At 41.3% G+C, this 14,842-nt stretch overlaps 1 protein-coding gene across 1 annotated transcript in view; it reads right to left on the bottom strand.

Moving 5' to 3' along the window:
* Positions 1–14,842, bottom strand: part of lrrfip1a (leucine rich repeat (in FLII) interacting protein 1a) — a 49,171-nt gene that overhangs the window by 11,912 nt on the left and 22,417 nt on the right. Inside the window, exons 3-5 of the mRNA XM_071542819.1 lie at positions 5,674–5,684; positions 980–1,105; positions 257–328 (exon numbers count right to left, since the gene is read on the bottom strand). Coding sequence (XP_071398920.1) covers positions 257–328; positions 980–1,105; positions 5,674–5,684 — 209 coding nt within the window. The remainder of the gene's footprint in view (positions 1–256; positions 329–979; positions 1,106–5,673; positions 5,685–14,842) is intronic.

Raw genomic sequence — 14,842 nt, 5'->3', positions numbered from 1 at the left:
TATTTATTGATTGATTTGTGGTGGAAGAGGTCTCTCCTTTGACTTTTCTACCAATGTACAGGATCTCTTGTAACTATTCCTTGTGCTATTTGGGTGAATTGACTTCATGATTTGGTTAACAGTGTACATATTCTTTACCTAAAAGTAGACAAGCCCCAAACAACCAGTGCAAGTTAGGGACAGCAAACCCATTGGTTAATGACAGTGAGTCTGGAGTTGCACGTTTTTTTTTTTTTAGAGGGGCTCAGACTTGTACCTTGACTTCTTTGAGGTTCTGCATGTACTTGGATTCCACATCTTGAATCTGATCCTTCAGTTCATGAATCTCCTGGGGTAAAGAGTGCGGGAGGGACGAGAGGAGAGGAGAGGAGAGGAGAGGAGAGGAGAGGAGAGGCGTGGCGTGACGGTGTGGAGAAAGGTGAAGCAGAGAGTTGGGTGACAGAGCAATGAGAACAGAGAACAGTAACAGAGACGTTTTCGCAGAGAGGATGGAAATGACATGGAAACACACAGCTTGACTGGAGGAAATGGGGATTCCCAGTCAGGTCAACAGGTTGTTTGACTGGTACACCTGAGACAGCTGTCATAGAAGGCTTGATAATGTTGGAAATTAAAGGAAACATTTCCAACACGCTTGGACAAGCATCCTAGGGTGGACTGAACATCAGATTGTCATCAATGTTGTAATTTACTTATGTGTTAAGGTGTATTTTCCCTTTAAAGCACGCTTTAGATGTGTGAGACTCAAATCAAAATCATCATCTGGCTAAATATCCGCTGTGTTGAACAGTCTACTGTCTGAGTCTCTGTCCACACATGAATCAATGCTTATTTCCATGACAATATCATCAAAATCCTCCGACAGCCATCTCTGTGTACCAAATAAAGATAAAACCTTGATCCTTCAGGAAGTGTCCACTCTCTCCATTCAAATTCTGTGAATGGAACCATTTAGTAGGCTCCATCTGTGCAGATTTACCTTGATTTCTCGTATGGAGGTCTCGGTGTCTACGGTTATAGCCGTCTCACCGCTTCCTCTCCGGGAGGAAGTCCCGCCTAAGGAGGTGAGGGTCCCTGCTGTTAAGGCAGAAGCTGCTCGAGATCCCTGAGGGAGAGAAGAATCACAACAAAAATGATTATAACTATATTTGTATAGTGCTTACAAAATGTTACAAAATGCTGTAAAATAACAAAATAAACATATTAACAGACAATCATCTATAATATAGTCAACACATATAAGAGGGTAACTATGTAACACAACACTAAACACCAAACACCAACACTAAAATGTAGAAAATAACATATATGAAGATAAATTTAAATGGCAAACAGTAGAAAATGGTATCCAAGTACAAAACAACCACACCATTAATAAAGACCCCATGAAGTAAAAATCTTTTTTTTTTTTGAGTTGTTAAGCAAAGCACACTCCAACTCTTCACAAAACATACAATACATTTGGTGATGTGATCCACTCACCTTCTCAAGATAATCTCTGTCCTCCACCTGTTGGGAACAAAAGAAAATACTGTCAGAACAAACCAAACCTAAACTCCAAAGGCCGATGTAAAGGCCACAGGGCCAAGGCACACCGAGGAAGGAGGGAGAAAGTCAAAAACTCATCATCGACGAGAATATTTACAAAGAAGCCTCCATCTAATAAAAAAGGTCAAGGTCAAGGTCAAAGTTTCTTTATTAGTACCCAAGGGTAAATTTGTTGTGCACACGGGAGATTCAGCAATCCAATGTTAAAAGAAGACATCACAGCAATACAGATTCATAAGATATCAAAACAAATACTTCAAAACAACATTATCATTATAATTTCAAAATAGTATTAAAATATGAAAACTCCTAAGCAACAGATGGAGCAATGACTCCATGCTTGAAATCTGCCTTCTAATCATAAACCAGGAAAAGAAACAAGCTGAATTCAATAGGCAACACCATGCAAATGCAAAGTACACAACTGGCATCAATACTACTTCAGAAATTAAAGTTAGTATCAACACTATTTCACTGTTATATTCACACATAGTTGATGACAGATGAACCTAACATTAGCCCCACACTGTAGTCCATTAAACAGCATGTTCTGTCATCAACAGTGTTTGCTCAGCACCTCACACAGAAAAACACACGCTGTCAAAAGATGAGTTCATGTCAGTCTCCATGCTCAGTCAACACACAAATCAATCTGTGACACCAGACTCTGTGCACAATCATCCCCCCTCTTTGGGTTAAGTGCACAAAGGGGAGGAAAGACGGCCTCCTGCGGGCGCAAACCGACTCACATCAGGAAAGTCGGGGATAGTGACATCGTCCAGGTCCCTGGGGAGGCCGCTGCCGCTGGCCGCGCTCCTCAGGAAACTGGCAACAGAGCTGCAGTTGTCCTAGCAGCCACCAGGGGGCAGAGCACAACAACAAACCAGTCTGTCAACACCGTTACTATTCTGTCACCACTTGCATTTTCTAAACAACAGCCAGTCAGGGCACCAAGCCTCAAAAAAGGACATTAAGAAGCTGAGATAGTAGAAGCTTCTTTTAAAATGACATGGTGCGAAAACTTAAATGTGAATACAAGGAAAAAATTATGCAAAAATTATCAATAGTGCTCTGATGGGCTGAAACGTTTCCTTAATTTTTTCTGTCTTTAGCACCATCTTTGCATCTTTGGTGTAACATGGTGCAAAAGATGCACCATGTTACACCAAAGATGTTTTATTTTATTACCTCACCCTCTTAATTTTCTTCTTTTAGGCTTCCCATTTGATGGTGTTTGTGAAATATTTCTTTTGAGCCAACACAGTATCAAATGTTTTTATTAACCGCTTACATTTTGTCATGCAGATGAAGCATAAGACAAATGATCACATTAGCTGCATGTATGTGTGAATTAATAGTATCAAACCACAACCAAAATATGAATGAATGCATCCTGTAGGCAAAATTCCAATATATTGTCCATGAACAAGAATGTACTGTGTGGGATTAGATAGCATGGTTGAGAACTGTGATAAACTGATTCCTGAGAAAGATAATATTTCTGGAACATTTTCTACATTTGTCAAATCATCTTTGACATCATTGTAACTTTTCAATTACTGATAAGTACAAGATGTATTCTGATGTCAGGGCTCTGCTTCATGAACTGATGAAATATTTTTAATTTTATTTAAGTCAAAAGCAACTTACATTAAATCTACAAAAGCTAGGCCCATATCTCTATTGTGTGTAACTGAAAAATGTGCAACTAAATCCCAAAGACACAGGGCAATATGTGAGATTGTTTTTTGGCCTGATCTGGTATCATCCCATAATGCTTTTCCAATCGTGACTGAAAGCCTTGACTAAAGCCCAGTCAGATGATGCAGGCTTGAGACAGACGGCTCCAATCAGCCGCTGTAGCTTGTCCAGACTTCAGTGACCTGGACTGATCATGAGAACAGTGGACTTACATTTTACAGGTACATTTCAGGCACTTATACGATGCTTTTATCCAGATTTAGTGAGCTCAGCAGTACTTCATAGTTTACCAACATTAAAACAAAGTCATTCTCTACCTGCTGCACTACACAAAACCACCAAGAAACACCTGCCCCATGTCTGCAGACGGTACAAATCAACTTTTAACATTCCCAACCCCTGCAAATCATGTCTACTTGGCAAAGCAAATTACATAATTGAGACAGCATAACTCCCAGAATTAATGAGGTCTAATTATGAGTTCCTCACATGGAAAACACAGAATCACAGGAATCATAAACCAATTTTTTAGTCTAATTGCGTTATGGTTATTAAGTTTTGCAGATGTGGAAAAGCCACATATTGACTTGTGTGGTTCCAAAGCAGCGTGCAGCCTCGTCATCCTGTGATCTACACACATGACATATAGGCCAATGCATCTGAAACAAACACTGCAGTGGTGTCGTGTGAGTGTGAAGCCCCGGGACTGCAGGGACGCGGGGTGTGTGGGGGCGGGGGTGGAGGTCGGGAGGGGGGGGGGCTCACCACTGGGCTGGCGCGGGCCGAGCCGGCCCTGGAAGAGGCTCTGGAGCCCGAGCCGCGATAACTACTGTACTCTGAGGGCTGCAGAGAAAACACACCGTCATGTTTCTGTCTAGACATGCACATATTCGCGGGAATATTCACACATGCACGCACACACACACACACACACACACACACACACAGGGGGGGGGGGGGGGGGGGGGGGGGAGCGCTCAAAGAACAACCTGCATTTCAACAGTACACCCATGCTGGAGACAATCGACGCCACAATTAGATATTTCAACCAATATCAACTTGGTACTTAAAACACATTTCAGTAAGATTCCAATACCAATTTGTATGAGCAAAACTGACAAATTAGACACAAACAAAGACCTAAAACAAGTCCCATGCAGCAGTTAGAAGGAAACAAACTTCCAAAAGCCTAGGGGAGAAACACCACTAAAATCTGGTTACTCTACTGCACGCTATAGTCAAACAATTTCAAACTGGTCACACGCATCATTCCATTATTTCACCCCAGATCCATTTTCACACTGAATCTGTTATCCTTCATTCTTTTGGTTCACTGTTAGCATCATCAATCAGGACAGTTGACATTCACTTAAGTCTTAGATGGGAGAGTGTAAAACATCAAGGGGGAACAAACACTTTTTTCAGGAACATTTCACGCTGAAACCAAGTTACACTCAGGTGCGCCGAACCAAACAAAGCCACGATTCCAGGAAATCTTACACGAGAGCTGGAGCCAGTGACGCGCCGCAACCCACCGCCCAGGCCGTCTTCATATAAGGAGCTCTGCAGGTATGAGAAGTCACATACAAATGCACACACACACACACACAGAGTAAGAGGAGTACGCTGAAGCATCGGCAGTGTGAATGTACGGCGCTATTTCTTTGACGCAGATTTGATTACATGCTTTCCAGTGCATGGGGAGAAAGCTGACACCCTGCCTGCAGTGCTTGACATGTGGTTCCCTTCCATTGAAGTCAATGCTGTGCGCTTGAATATCAAAGGGTTAGAACTAATTTGTTCAGGTGACCAAACATTTAACTGGAAGCCCGTGGGAGACAATCATCAAATCCTTTGCTCTTCTTGACACAAACATGCTCAATTTTTGGTGCTCGTAAGAACATTGGTGGCAAAGTATGAGCATCGCAAGTGACACGCCATGGTCTGGGTGGAAGTTATTGGTGGGTAAAAGTTCAGGTGAAAGGTGAAATGAATGGAACCGACCCTATGATGGCGCTGGTAGGTGATCTGACTGAGCGGCCTGGAGAGCTGCAACGGATGAGGAAGTGGAAACTAAGTAAGAATCCAACAGGATGTTTAAAACACAGGAGCCAGCAGGTTGGAGCCATGAGAAAACTCTGAGCGTGTGTGTATGTGTGTGTGGGTGAGAGAGAGAGAGAGAGATTTGGAGCTGAAGACGGTAATCACACAGCCATTAGATCCCAGAAATGTTCAATTGCGTTGTTTATGTACCCCTAATGGAGCCACATATGGCTACATTATTCTTAGAGGTAGCCCAGGTGGCAGCCAATGAAAATCAACAGGTTAATTTAGCGTTCCATATTTAACTCTGACTCTGAATATCCTGCCGTGTGCCAGTTCAATGGACTGAATACTAAATCTGTCAGAACAGGAGAGAAAGACGTAATTCTCCCCTGCAGAACTCCTGCTGCTGCAATTGAAGTGTCTGTCAGGAACCTGATCAAATTACATGGGAATTCGCCTTCAACACTGCAATCACAACTTATAATAATAACTGCAAATTCATGCAAATTAGTTTCCAATGAAAAAGATAACGCCCTATGACACAATATAACATGTTTTTTTTAAATCAATTTATGTTTAAACTTGTTTTCAGATATAATACGTGATAATTATAAATATATGGAGGTGGTATTTTTTGCACTGCGGTGTGCTTTTCTGAGTTTCTTAGACCTTATACAAATTATAAAAAGCGGGTGGTGGTGACACAAAAAACTAAATGGTAGAATTCATCAGATTATTCACATTTATATAAACACTCTACTGTGACGGTTTCAGCCTGTAATATCACACTAACCATGTCAGCGAGTTTTATGAATAACCCTTCAGTGTCTTGCTCTAGGTCACTTATGCAGACAGCCTGCTGCCCATAAAGCACCTAGTGGACATAATTGTTTGTATGTGTGTGTATGTGTCTGTGTGTGTCTGTCCATCTGTATGTCTGTGTACAGACCTGGTAGCCATTGTAAGTTGAACCCGCTTGTCTGGAGGACGACAGACCATTGAGACTGTACAAGTCAGAAGAAGCATAAGATGTCTAGGAGGAGGAGAAGGGAGGAAAGGAGGGAGGGAATGAGAAAGCAGGCCGACAGAGGGAGGGAGATGGGAATGAAGAAATACGACAGGAAGCTAAGAAACAACGGCCTGCATTTTTAAAAAGTCACCAAACGTTTCACCAAACTTGTAATTCACTCACCTCACAGTATTCATTCTATGCAAGTGTAGAGCAAATCAGTGCAATACAACTCACACTCAAGCTTCACGTTCGATATGAATGTGGTACAAATCAGGGACATGCACATGAGCAAATCCACAAACCAGTTAAATTAATAATCCATGACATTTTCATATAAATAATATTATATTATAAATATAACAATTTCACTTTGTTACTTTCTATCGCCGACTGATATAACTTTGACAATGAATGGGGACTCAGTGGTAAAGCAGGTCATACAGTTAAAGTTATCATACAATGTGGGGGACAATGAATGGGGACTCAGTGGTAAAGCAACACAGTTAAAGTTATCATAGGTAACAATAGTCTACACACGCTACACACTTGGAGACATCAGACTGGGTTGATGTGTTGAAGTGAGAGACAATGGAGAATTTTTGGGCAAACCTCTAACCACAAGACACTGTAGTTATTGTACAGTTGTTGGACTGTTGTACTGTTATTGCACTCATCACTGCACTACCACTGTGCCACTTACCTACTGTGCAATATCATATATCACTTATCATTTAGCATTTATATTATTCATAACACTCACGCTCCTGGTGTTGTATGTTATATTGTATATTGTATTATAAATTGTATTGTAGTGTACATTGTGTAATATACAGATTGTATATTTTGCGTATTGTAGTTCTTATATTTTGTACTGTATTGAATAAAAACAGGACAATTACAGTTACTACATTTCAATATATAACTTGTAAGCCTAATTCTGAGGAGAGTAGGCAACAGAAATATATGGTCAATCTGTCCCTTCATTGTCCCATATGAAAATGCTTATACAATTTCACTCATATTTCAAATACACTCAGCAATCACTGACTGACCCAAGGGTGGAACTACATCACTGGTGGGGGACAACATGTTTACTATTTGCTTGTTTTAATTCAAGTTGAGATTAAAACTCATTTTGTTAATGGACATGACATTAAACAGTGACAGAAAAACCATGCGCAAATAAAAAAAATGGAACATAATTTTCACAGCACACCACACCAAGTGACAGAAATGGGCACCGTAGGCCATTAGTTAAGTGTTACGTGCCAGACTCGTATTTTCACAAAGCCAGTTTGCAGTGCAGAGACCCACCGGCTGCAGGTCCAGTCTGGAGGAGCGAGAAACCCTGCTGTCGTCACTCAGCCTGGAGCTCTGACAGTCAGGAGCACAGAGGAGACACATCAAACCTGAGCTGCACTACAGCGCTACTGAAACCATATGTCATTTTCAACACACCCATCTGACAGCACACATTGCTGCTTCAGCACAACAACCTACTCACACATCATATGCTAGTATTAACATGTATTGGTTTGAAAAGTAATGCTGATATTAACAAAAGTCGGGTTTAAAGGAAAACTGTTCCACATCCTTTTCGCAGATTGAAAGTTTAGTTATACAGACATTTCAAAGGCAGGAATGATCTTATTGGCTGAGTTAAACCTAAATGGGCGGGGCCAAGGAGAAGGTTTTTCTGGCCAATAAGGTTAGTGTCTATGTTAACAGCTGGCCTGAAATCATGAATGAAAGAATAATAAAAGAAGAAGCCATTGCCATTTACATTTTCCGTTTATATTTTAACCAGAATTCCTTCTTTGTCATTTGAAAGTTGCCAGTTAGCCAACTATACCTGCCTTTGGCTTCACCCACTGCAGTTTAACTCAACCAATCAGATTATTTCTGCCTCCAAGAAATATTTGAATAACTAAAACTCCAATCTGCATCTTTTTTGAAGAGTGTACACTCATACCACAGCATTACCGGAACAGTTCCCCCCCCTAAAAACAAAGCAGGCATATCTGGCTCATCAAACCAAAAGCCAGGCTATATTTTATGTTGATTCAGCATACAGAGATTCATAAGGATCAAAGGCGGGCTGCCAACACCCACCGTCAGGTCTAGCCTGGAGGAGCGAGACAGTCTGCTCTCATCACTGAGTCTGGAGCTCTGAGAGCGAGACACAACAAAACATGAATATAACAGGATGCAGCCCATCTGCAACTCTCCTTCTCCAGGTGTGAACATGCACAAATTTGATTGAGTGATATTTCCATTTCCTTTCCTTACTTATGCTAGTGACTGCATAACTGTTGGACTACACTATCCAGTTCAACAAACTACTAACCCGGCTGGATATTGCACTGTAACCATCATCATAGCCGTTGCTCTGTGAACAGAGAACAAGCGCATGAGTGAGAAACATCACTGTGATTTGTGTGCGGGCCATTTGTACAGTCATGGTTCATTTGAGCTTTTACATACGTCTCTGTCTTTGTGCTTATGTTTCTTCTTTTTCTTGGACTTCTTATGCGAGTGTGAGGAGGAGCCCTTAGGATGAGAGGAAGAGGTGAAAGGAGAGGGAGAAGAGTAAAGATGGATGCCATGGTGCCACAAGTGGGTTCACTGTGTAAGTCACTGCAAAACCAGCATGCATGGCATTTTTATTGCTTGCTTGAATTACTTTAATTACTGCTTTATTCTTTGTAAAGCACTTTGTAAAACTTATTTGAAAAAAGCTATATAATTATATTGTTATTATTATTATTATTGTTGTTATTAGTTGTTGGCTGGCCATGCTCCCTCATTCATCACTGATTGATCAAACGTTCCACTACTAACACATGCAAAACACAGGCAACACACACACGCACAATGGATTCTTGACACTGATCCACACAAAATTATCCAGACGGTAGCAACAGCATATTTCACACACAAGGACAGACTGTATTAACCAGACAACACTACCTGATTCACCTGTTTGGACTAAGCCAACTAAGCCAGATATTCAGATCTGATACATTCATCTGAGGTTAAGTATTTTCCACAAGTACATACCATAGGAGAAATACTGCTTCATATTTGGAGACATAACAGAGCCTAAAATAGAACCGACTGTGTGTTTGGGTTGGAGCGGACGACAAGCTCGCTCTATAATAGTACATCAGTTACATCAACAGGATTACATGGGCAAACATAGCGTTCTTTTGAAGTAATCAAATGTAATCACTCCCAAGGTAATCAATGATCCTTGGCAATAGCAGATGTAACTGACCGAACTGGGGGAATTTCTTTCAACTGTAACAATCAACAATATGTATCATGCATCTCCCTCTGAGCCCAAGAACTGTAAAATATCAAACCATAAAAAGCCTTCACTGCCATATTGCATAGAATATAAAAGCTTCTCAGTGACAGAAAATAAAACTCAGTCCATTAAATGTCTAAATTGGAGAACAATTTGGACACACAAACATGACATGCTTAGTGTTATAAAGCAGGTGTGAGTGTTATTGATTCTTCCTTACTGTATAAAGCCAGTCGCTGACTTGATCACACTGACAAGAAAAACTACAAACCAACTGTTAGTCAAACGACGACCCACTCACACAACAAACTTTCAAGCAGAGGGGTTAAATACTAAACCCAGGTTCATCATCAGAACAGAAACCCTTACCCCTCCACCATAGGCCCCGACTGCATCGAGATCCGACTGTGCAAAAGACACCAGAACATCGTCACCGAGGGGTGCCACCAGATAGCACCCTGTTAAATTACTGGGAGTAAACGCACTGCCTTGAAGCTCCACATAACCAACCAGGCAGGAGGTCAAAGGTGAATCTCACAGTGAATGGTAAATGGATTATCGTTTATGTGCCAGCTTGGATTAATTGCAGTCTTCTTTTTCATAAGAAAAGCCTCAAAGGGAAGCGAGTGGAACTGAGAGGCGTGTGGCGTTTGAGTGATACTGACCCTGACGCTGCCCCGGCTCCCCACTGACATCCGCTCATCATCGTCTGACAGCTGTGAGAGAGAGGGAGACATGGGAGTGGATGGTTAGGGCTTTGAGCAGGGGAACAATGTATGATTGGCGGTCAGTCATGACATTGAACTGTGTATGAATAACAGGAGGTGACCTGCTGCAATGAAACATGGTTAGTGATCAGATATTGTTATTCAAAGATTTCACCTGATGCTTGTGTTCTGTATGAACTTCATGTTTATTGACATCATGTGCTTGAGCACAAGAACCACTTTGGGCCTCATTAATAAAAGGTTATTTTATTTATTTTCTTTGCATATTCTATTTACTTTTACTTGATTTGATTTATTATTGATATATTTATTTTTTGATTTTTTGATTTGTTTGCCTTCTATTAAAGCACTTTGAGCTGCATGTTGTGTATGAAAGGTGCTACACAAATAAAGATTATTATTATTCTTGTGCAGAAATGTCGTGCTTCCAACCAAATCCAGGTCGAAATAAAAAAAAAGAAAAAAAAATGTCATCATGACCAGACTATACTGATTTTTGCCAATGTTTTGTGATATATACTTTTTTTTTTTTAATCATATTCTTTTAAATGAGGATGCATTTTTATACATGAGGCCCATCACACTGGAGCCAACATTAGACACTTGGTTGCACCCTGCAGTCTTCGAGTATTGATATTTCTATAACTTAATATTTCCCCAAGTGGTGGAGCGCAGGATTATGGAGGAAAGGCAAGAGGAGATGGAGAGAGAGGGAGGGCTACAAACCGTGCTTATCCGTGAAGGGCGTGAGTATCTCTCACTGTCCTCCTGGAGGAAGGAAGAGGAGGTGGGGGTGAAGATGGAAGAGCAGATGTGGGAAGTGAAGGAAGAGAGAGATGTCAAAGGTCAAGCAGACAGATGGAGGATGGAGGTAACCTTCTCTTGAGGTACAAAATGAGGTTTGAGGTCAGTGTTCTCTCTAAACCATTCGTCCAGTCCTGAGCCATGGCAGAGTCTGCAGGTTTTCATTCTGGCCAAACACTGCAGCAGCTGATTTCACTGATTAGTTCCTCTTCTCTGGTTGAGGTTTTGCCTGGTGTCCAGCCCCCATGAATCGTCTTTAGCACTTTTTGAATTTGCATGATGATTCATAGGGGTCTGGATGCAAGCCTATCCACCGGCAGTTAATTCGGACAGATACTGTCTGACAAACCTGATTGGATGGTCGATGTAGGCGGGACAAACCTATTTATGACGCCTTTACAGAGAGCAAGCAGGTACATCAAGCTCTTGCCAAAACCAGTGGGAAGAACCGCAAAGACAGCCTGATCCCTGAGGAAAGCTTTTAAACATGCTGATTGTTTCTGTTTTAATTCATCAATGCCATTACATTTTTTAAGGACTGACAAAAGCGCTAAATCTAGCTTGCCATCATCCAATTCCTTTGCCGGCGCTGCCATTTTAGTAGTTGTTGTCATGCTTTGTAACGCCCGTCATAAACAGGTTTGTCCCGCCTACAGCAACCATCCAATCAGGTTTGTCGGTTTGACAGTATCTGTCCGGAATAACTGCCGATGGATGGGCTTGTTGCCAGACCCCTATGAATCACCATGCAAATTCAAAATGTGCTAAGGACTGCAATTCATTTTGTTAATCAAATCAGGGAAATCAGTTGGTGTAGTGTTTGGTTGGAATAAAAACCTGCAGACTCTTCCATGGCGCAGGACTGGACATGACTGGCTTAGAGGGAACACTGAGGTGAATAGCTTGTCAGCATGCTCAGAAACATACCACCCACTTGTTGGTACATTTCTACATAGTTTCACAATGCCCTTTTTATATGAAATAAGACACTGTCGATTCTAGGTAACTTTTTCCAAAGCTTGCACACTCACTTCACAGCATCGGTTCCCACGCACAGCCATGCATGCACTTAAAACCATCACAATGACCCAGTAATCCAGTCAACAAGACACATGTTGCACAAACACAATTAGCTTCTGTCCTGACGCTGCAGCTTTGTCCACTCCATGCAAACAGTCTTACTGTTGTAGAGCTACTGTAACGTTAAATTTTAGCCTAAAACCTCTGCAATAATAGTACATTAAAAGTAGATTATTGTAGTCGAAAAAACAAATTGAGAGAATACAAGTCATGTACTGAGTATCCTCACTGGTGCATTTGATTTCCTGATTATGTGGGATAATTAGAATTGAAGTAGCTAAAGTAGTAAACACGACACAGTAAAACCCATGCAGTCTAACACCAAAGGGACAGATGGTCATGCAGATTCAAACCCAAACAGGCACACTGCTGCTTTGAATAAGTGGATTATCATTAATGGACAAGCTTTGATACATTATAATCTGTGATTTTGTAAAAAGCCAGGAATAACGGGAATTATGTGGAATTCAAAGGCAGACTTGGTACAATATAAAAGCTTCCCAAAAACACAAATCAAAACCCAATACATCTGTAAAGAGGCAGAGAAATGCCTGAATTGGAGCTGAATGCACACACAGGACATGCATAGCATTTAGTATAAGGGAGGTATAGTTTTTAGTATCGTTTGTGATCAGAGCACGGAAACTGTACCATCCATTGTTCAATATCTCCCCATTTGCTGTCCGATCGGTCATCTAATTTGGTATCCAAGCCATAATACTTCTAAATTGGGCAAAAAGAGGAAGAGGAAAAATAGGAAATGAGGGCAAGGAAAAACAGTTCAGAAAACAAGACACAGGTAGCAGATTCTCATTATCATTCACAATGTGTCATCATTTTATGTGTATACAAACCCGCTGTCATTTTTTTTCTTGACACAATTATAAGCAAATGCCTATGATTATTACATAAGCATGCTTAAAATAAATGATAATGAAATCCAAAGAGGTGAAAATGAGGAAGAGGAGGCCTACCTTCTGGACCTGAAAGATCTACACACCAACACCGGAGGAGGGTAGAGGAGAAAGAGAGTGGGAGAAATCAAACATGAAAAACAGAAAAAAATAGAACAGGCTTAATGAAAATAGTGGAAAATGAGATGGAGATGTCATAAAGTCACAGAAATCAAAACAGGATGAAATGAATGCTTGTGCGGCGGTGATGGAAGACAGACGCAGGGACAGAGGTGAGGAATGTGAAATACCCAGGAACTTGAGGAGTTCACCGGAGATCTGCCCAACACCTATGTGACTGGGTTGCCACGGTAACCAGGGTATCCCCCACATTTCCATAAGGTTGGTGCTGTCTATGTCACCTGGAAGTGTGTCTCTGTTCCCATGACTATAGAGTCTGAGTCTTGTGACAAACAACTGGCCTCTGACATATCTTCACTTTTACTTTAATCTGGCACTACAGCATCGCATTTTGAATACGGCGGCTTGGCGTGGGGAGACAGTTGTCATCACTTTGTACAAATTAACTCTGGGCTTTAGAGATCAATATAGAATTTATACAATTAAGTACAAGTTATATTATTGTGAAAATTTAACCAACTATAAATCTTCACCTTAGCTATGATTGTAATCACTCACAAATCATTTTGATGACGTCAAATGATGGGAGCATTTACCAATACACAGGATTTGATGTTGCAGTCCTTTGTGACATAATCCAAGATGAGCATTCAGTCATACAGAAGCCAAATTCATATCAAAAGAATGATCCACTAAACCATAAATGAGGACTATAGTCTATGCCATCATAAACCTACAGGACCATCAGACAGGCAGCACCATTCACCAGCCACCTCATCTAAATGTTACAGGGTTGAGTGTGTGGGTGCAGGTCTGTCACTGTGGTTATCAAGTGGTCTACTCCCATCACAGATGTTTGGTTGAATTCAGCCACAACGACTCCTCCAGAGGGCTCAACAGCTTTCTAGCATCAGTTCCCACGGACAGCCATGCCCTCTACCTACACTTAGGCTTATCCCTAACTCCCAACATGACTCAATAATTTCGAACCCGCTCGGTGAACTTACTTCTGGGTTCTTCATCTATTAGTCTGCATGGACTGCTGTGATGCAGTGGCGTATATAACTAAATCTGATCGATGACATAAGCATTTCATACTGACTTTATACTAGCGTTACTGTACCAGAAAGCGGAGGTCACATTCAAATAAACTAATAATAAATTAGGTCTATATTTCATCGCCATGTGACATGGGAATGTATAGAACCTGTACTTGTTTTCCTCAGAGAGTGGGAATAAACTCAGTGATATTGAAAGTTCCAGCAGTGATACTCAATCCAGCGCACCTGAACCTCACACTGCATGGATAAAGCTTGCCAGACTGCTTTTTATTCCCTCGTCATTTGCGTTGATCTCCTCCACAGCAGCCAGTCTGAGGTCCTCGAGGTCCAGGAACTGAACCCAGCAGCCCCGCACTCCAAGGAAACTAACTGGTCAAGCCTGCGGGCTAAAGCCAAAGCCCTACTCGGTTTATTCAATAAATGCATCGCTTGTTAGCATCTAAATTCATGCCCTGCTAATTGAACTAATTTTATATACCATTAGACGTCACAGTGTGCAACAAAGTGTCCTCAGATAA

Source organism: Centroberyx affinis, unplaced genomic scaffold, assembly GCF_046629955.1.
Source record: "Centroberyx affinis isolate AG114_WGS23_722 - 3 ecotype Tasmania unplaced genomic scaffold, CSIRO-AGI_Caff_v1 ptg004190l_1, whole genome shotgun sequence".
Lineage (NCBI taxonomy): Eukaryota > Metazoa > Chordata > Actinopteri > Beryciformes > Berycidae > Centroberyx > Centroberyx affinis.
The sequence above is the reverse complement of the archived record's forward strand: the minus strand, read 5'-3'. Positions and strand labels throughout refer to the sequence as shown.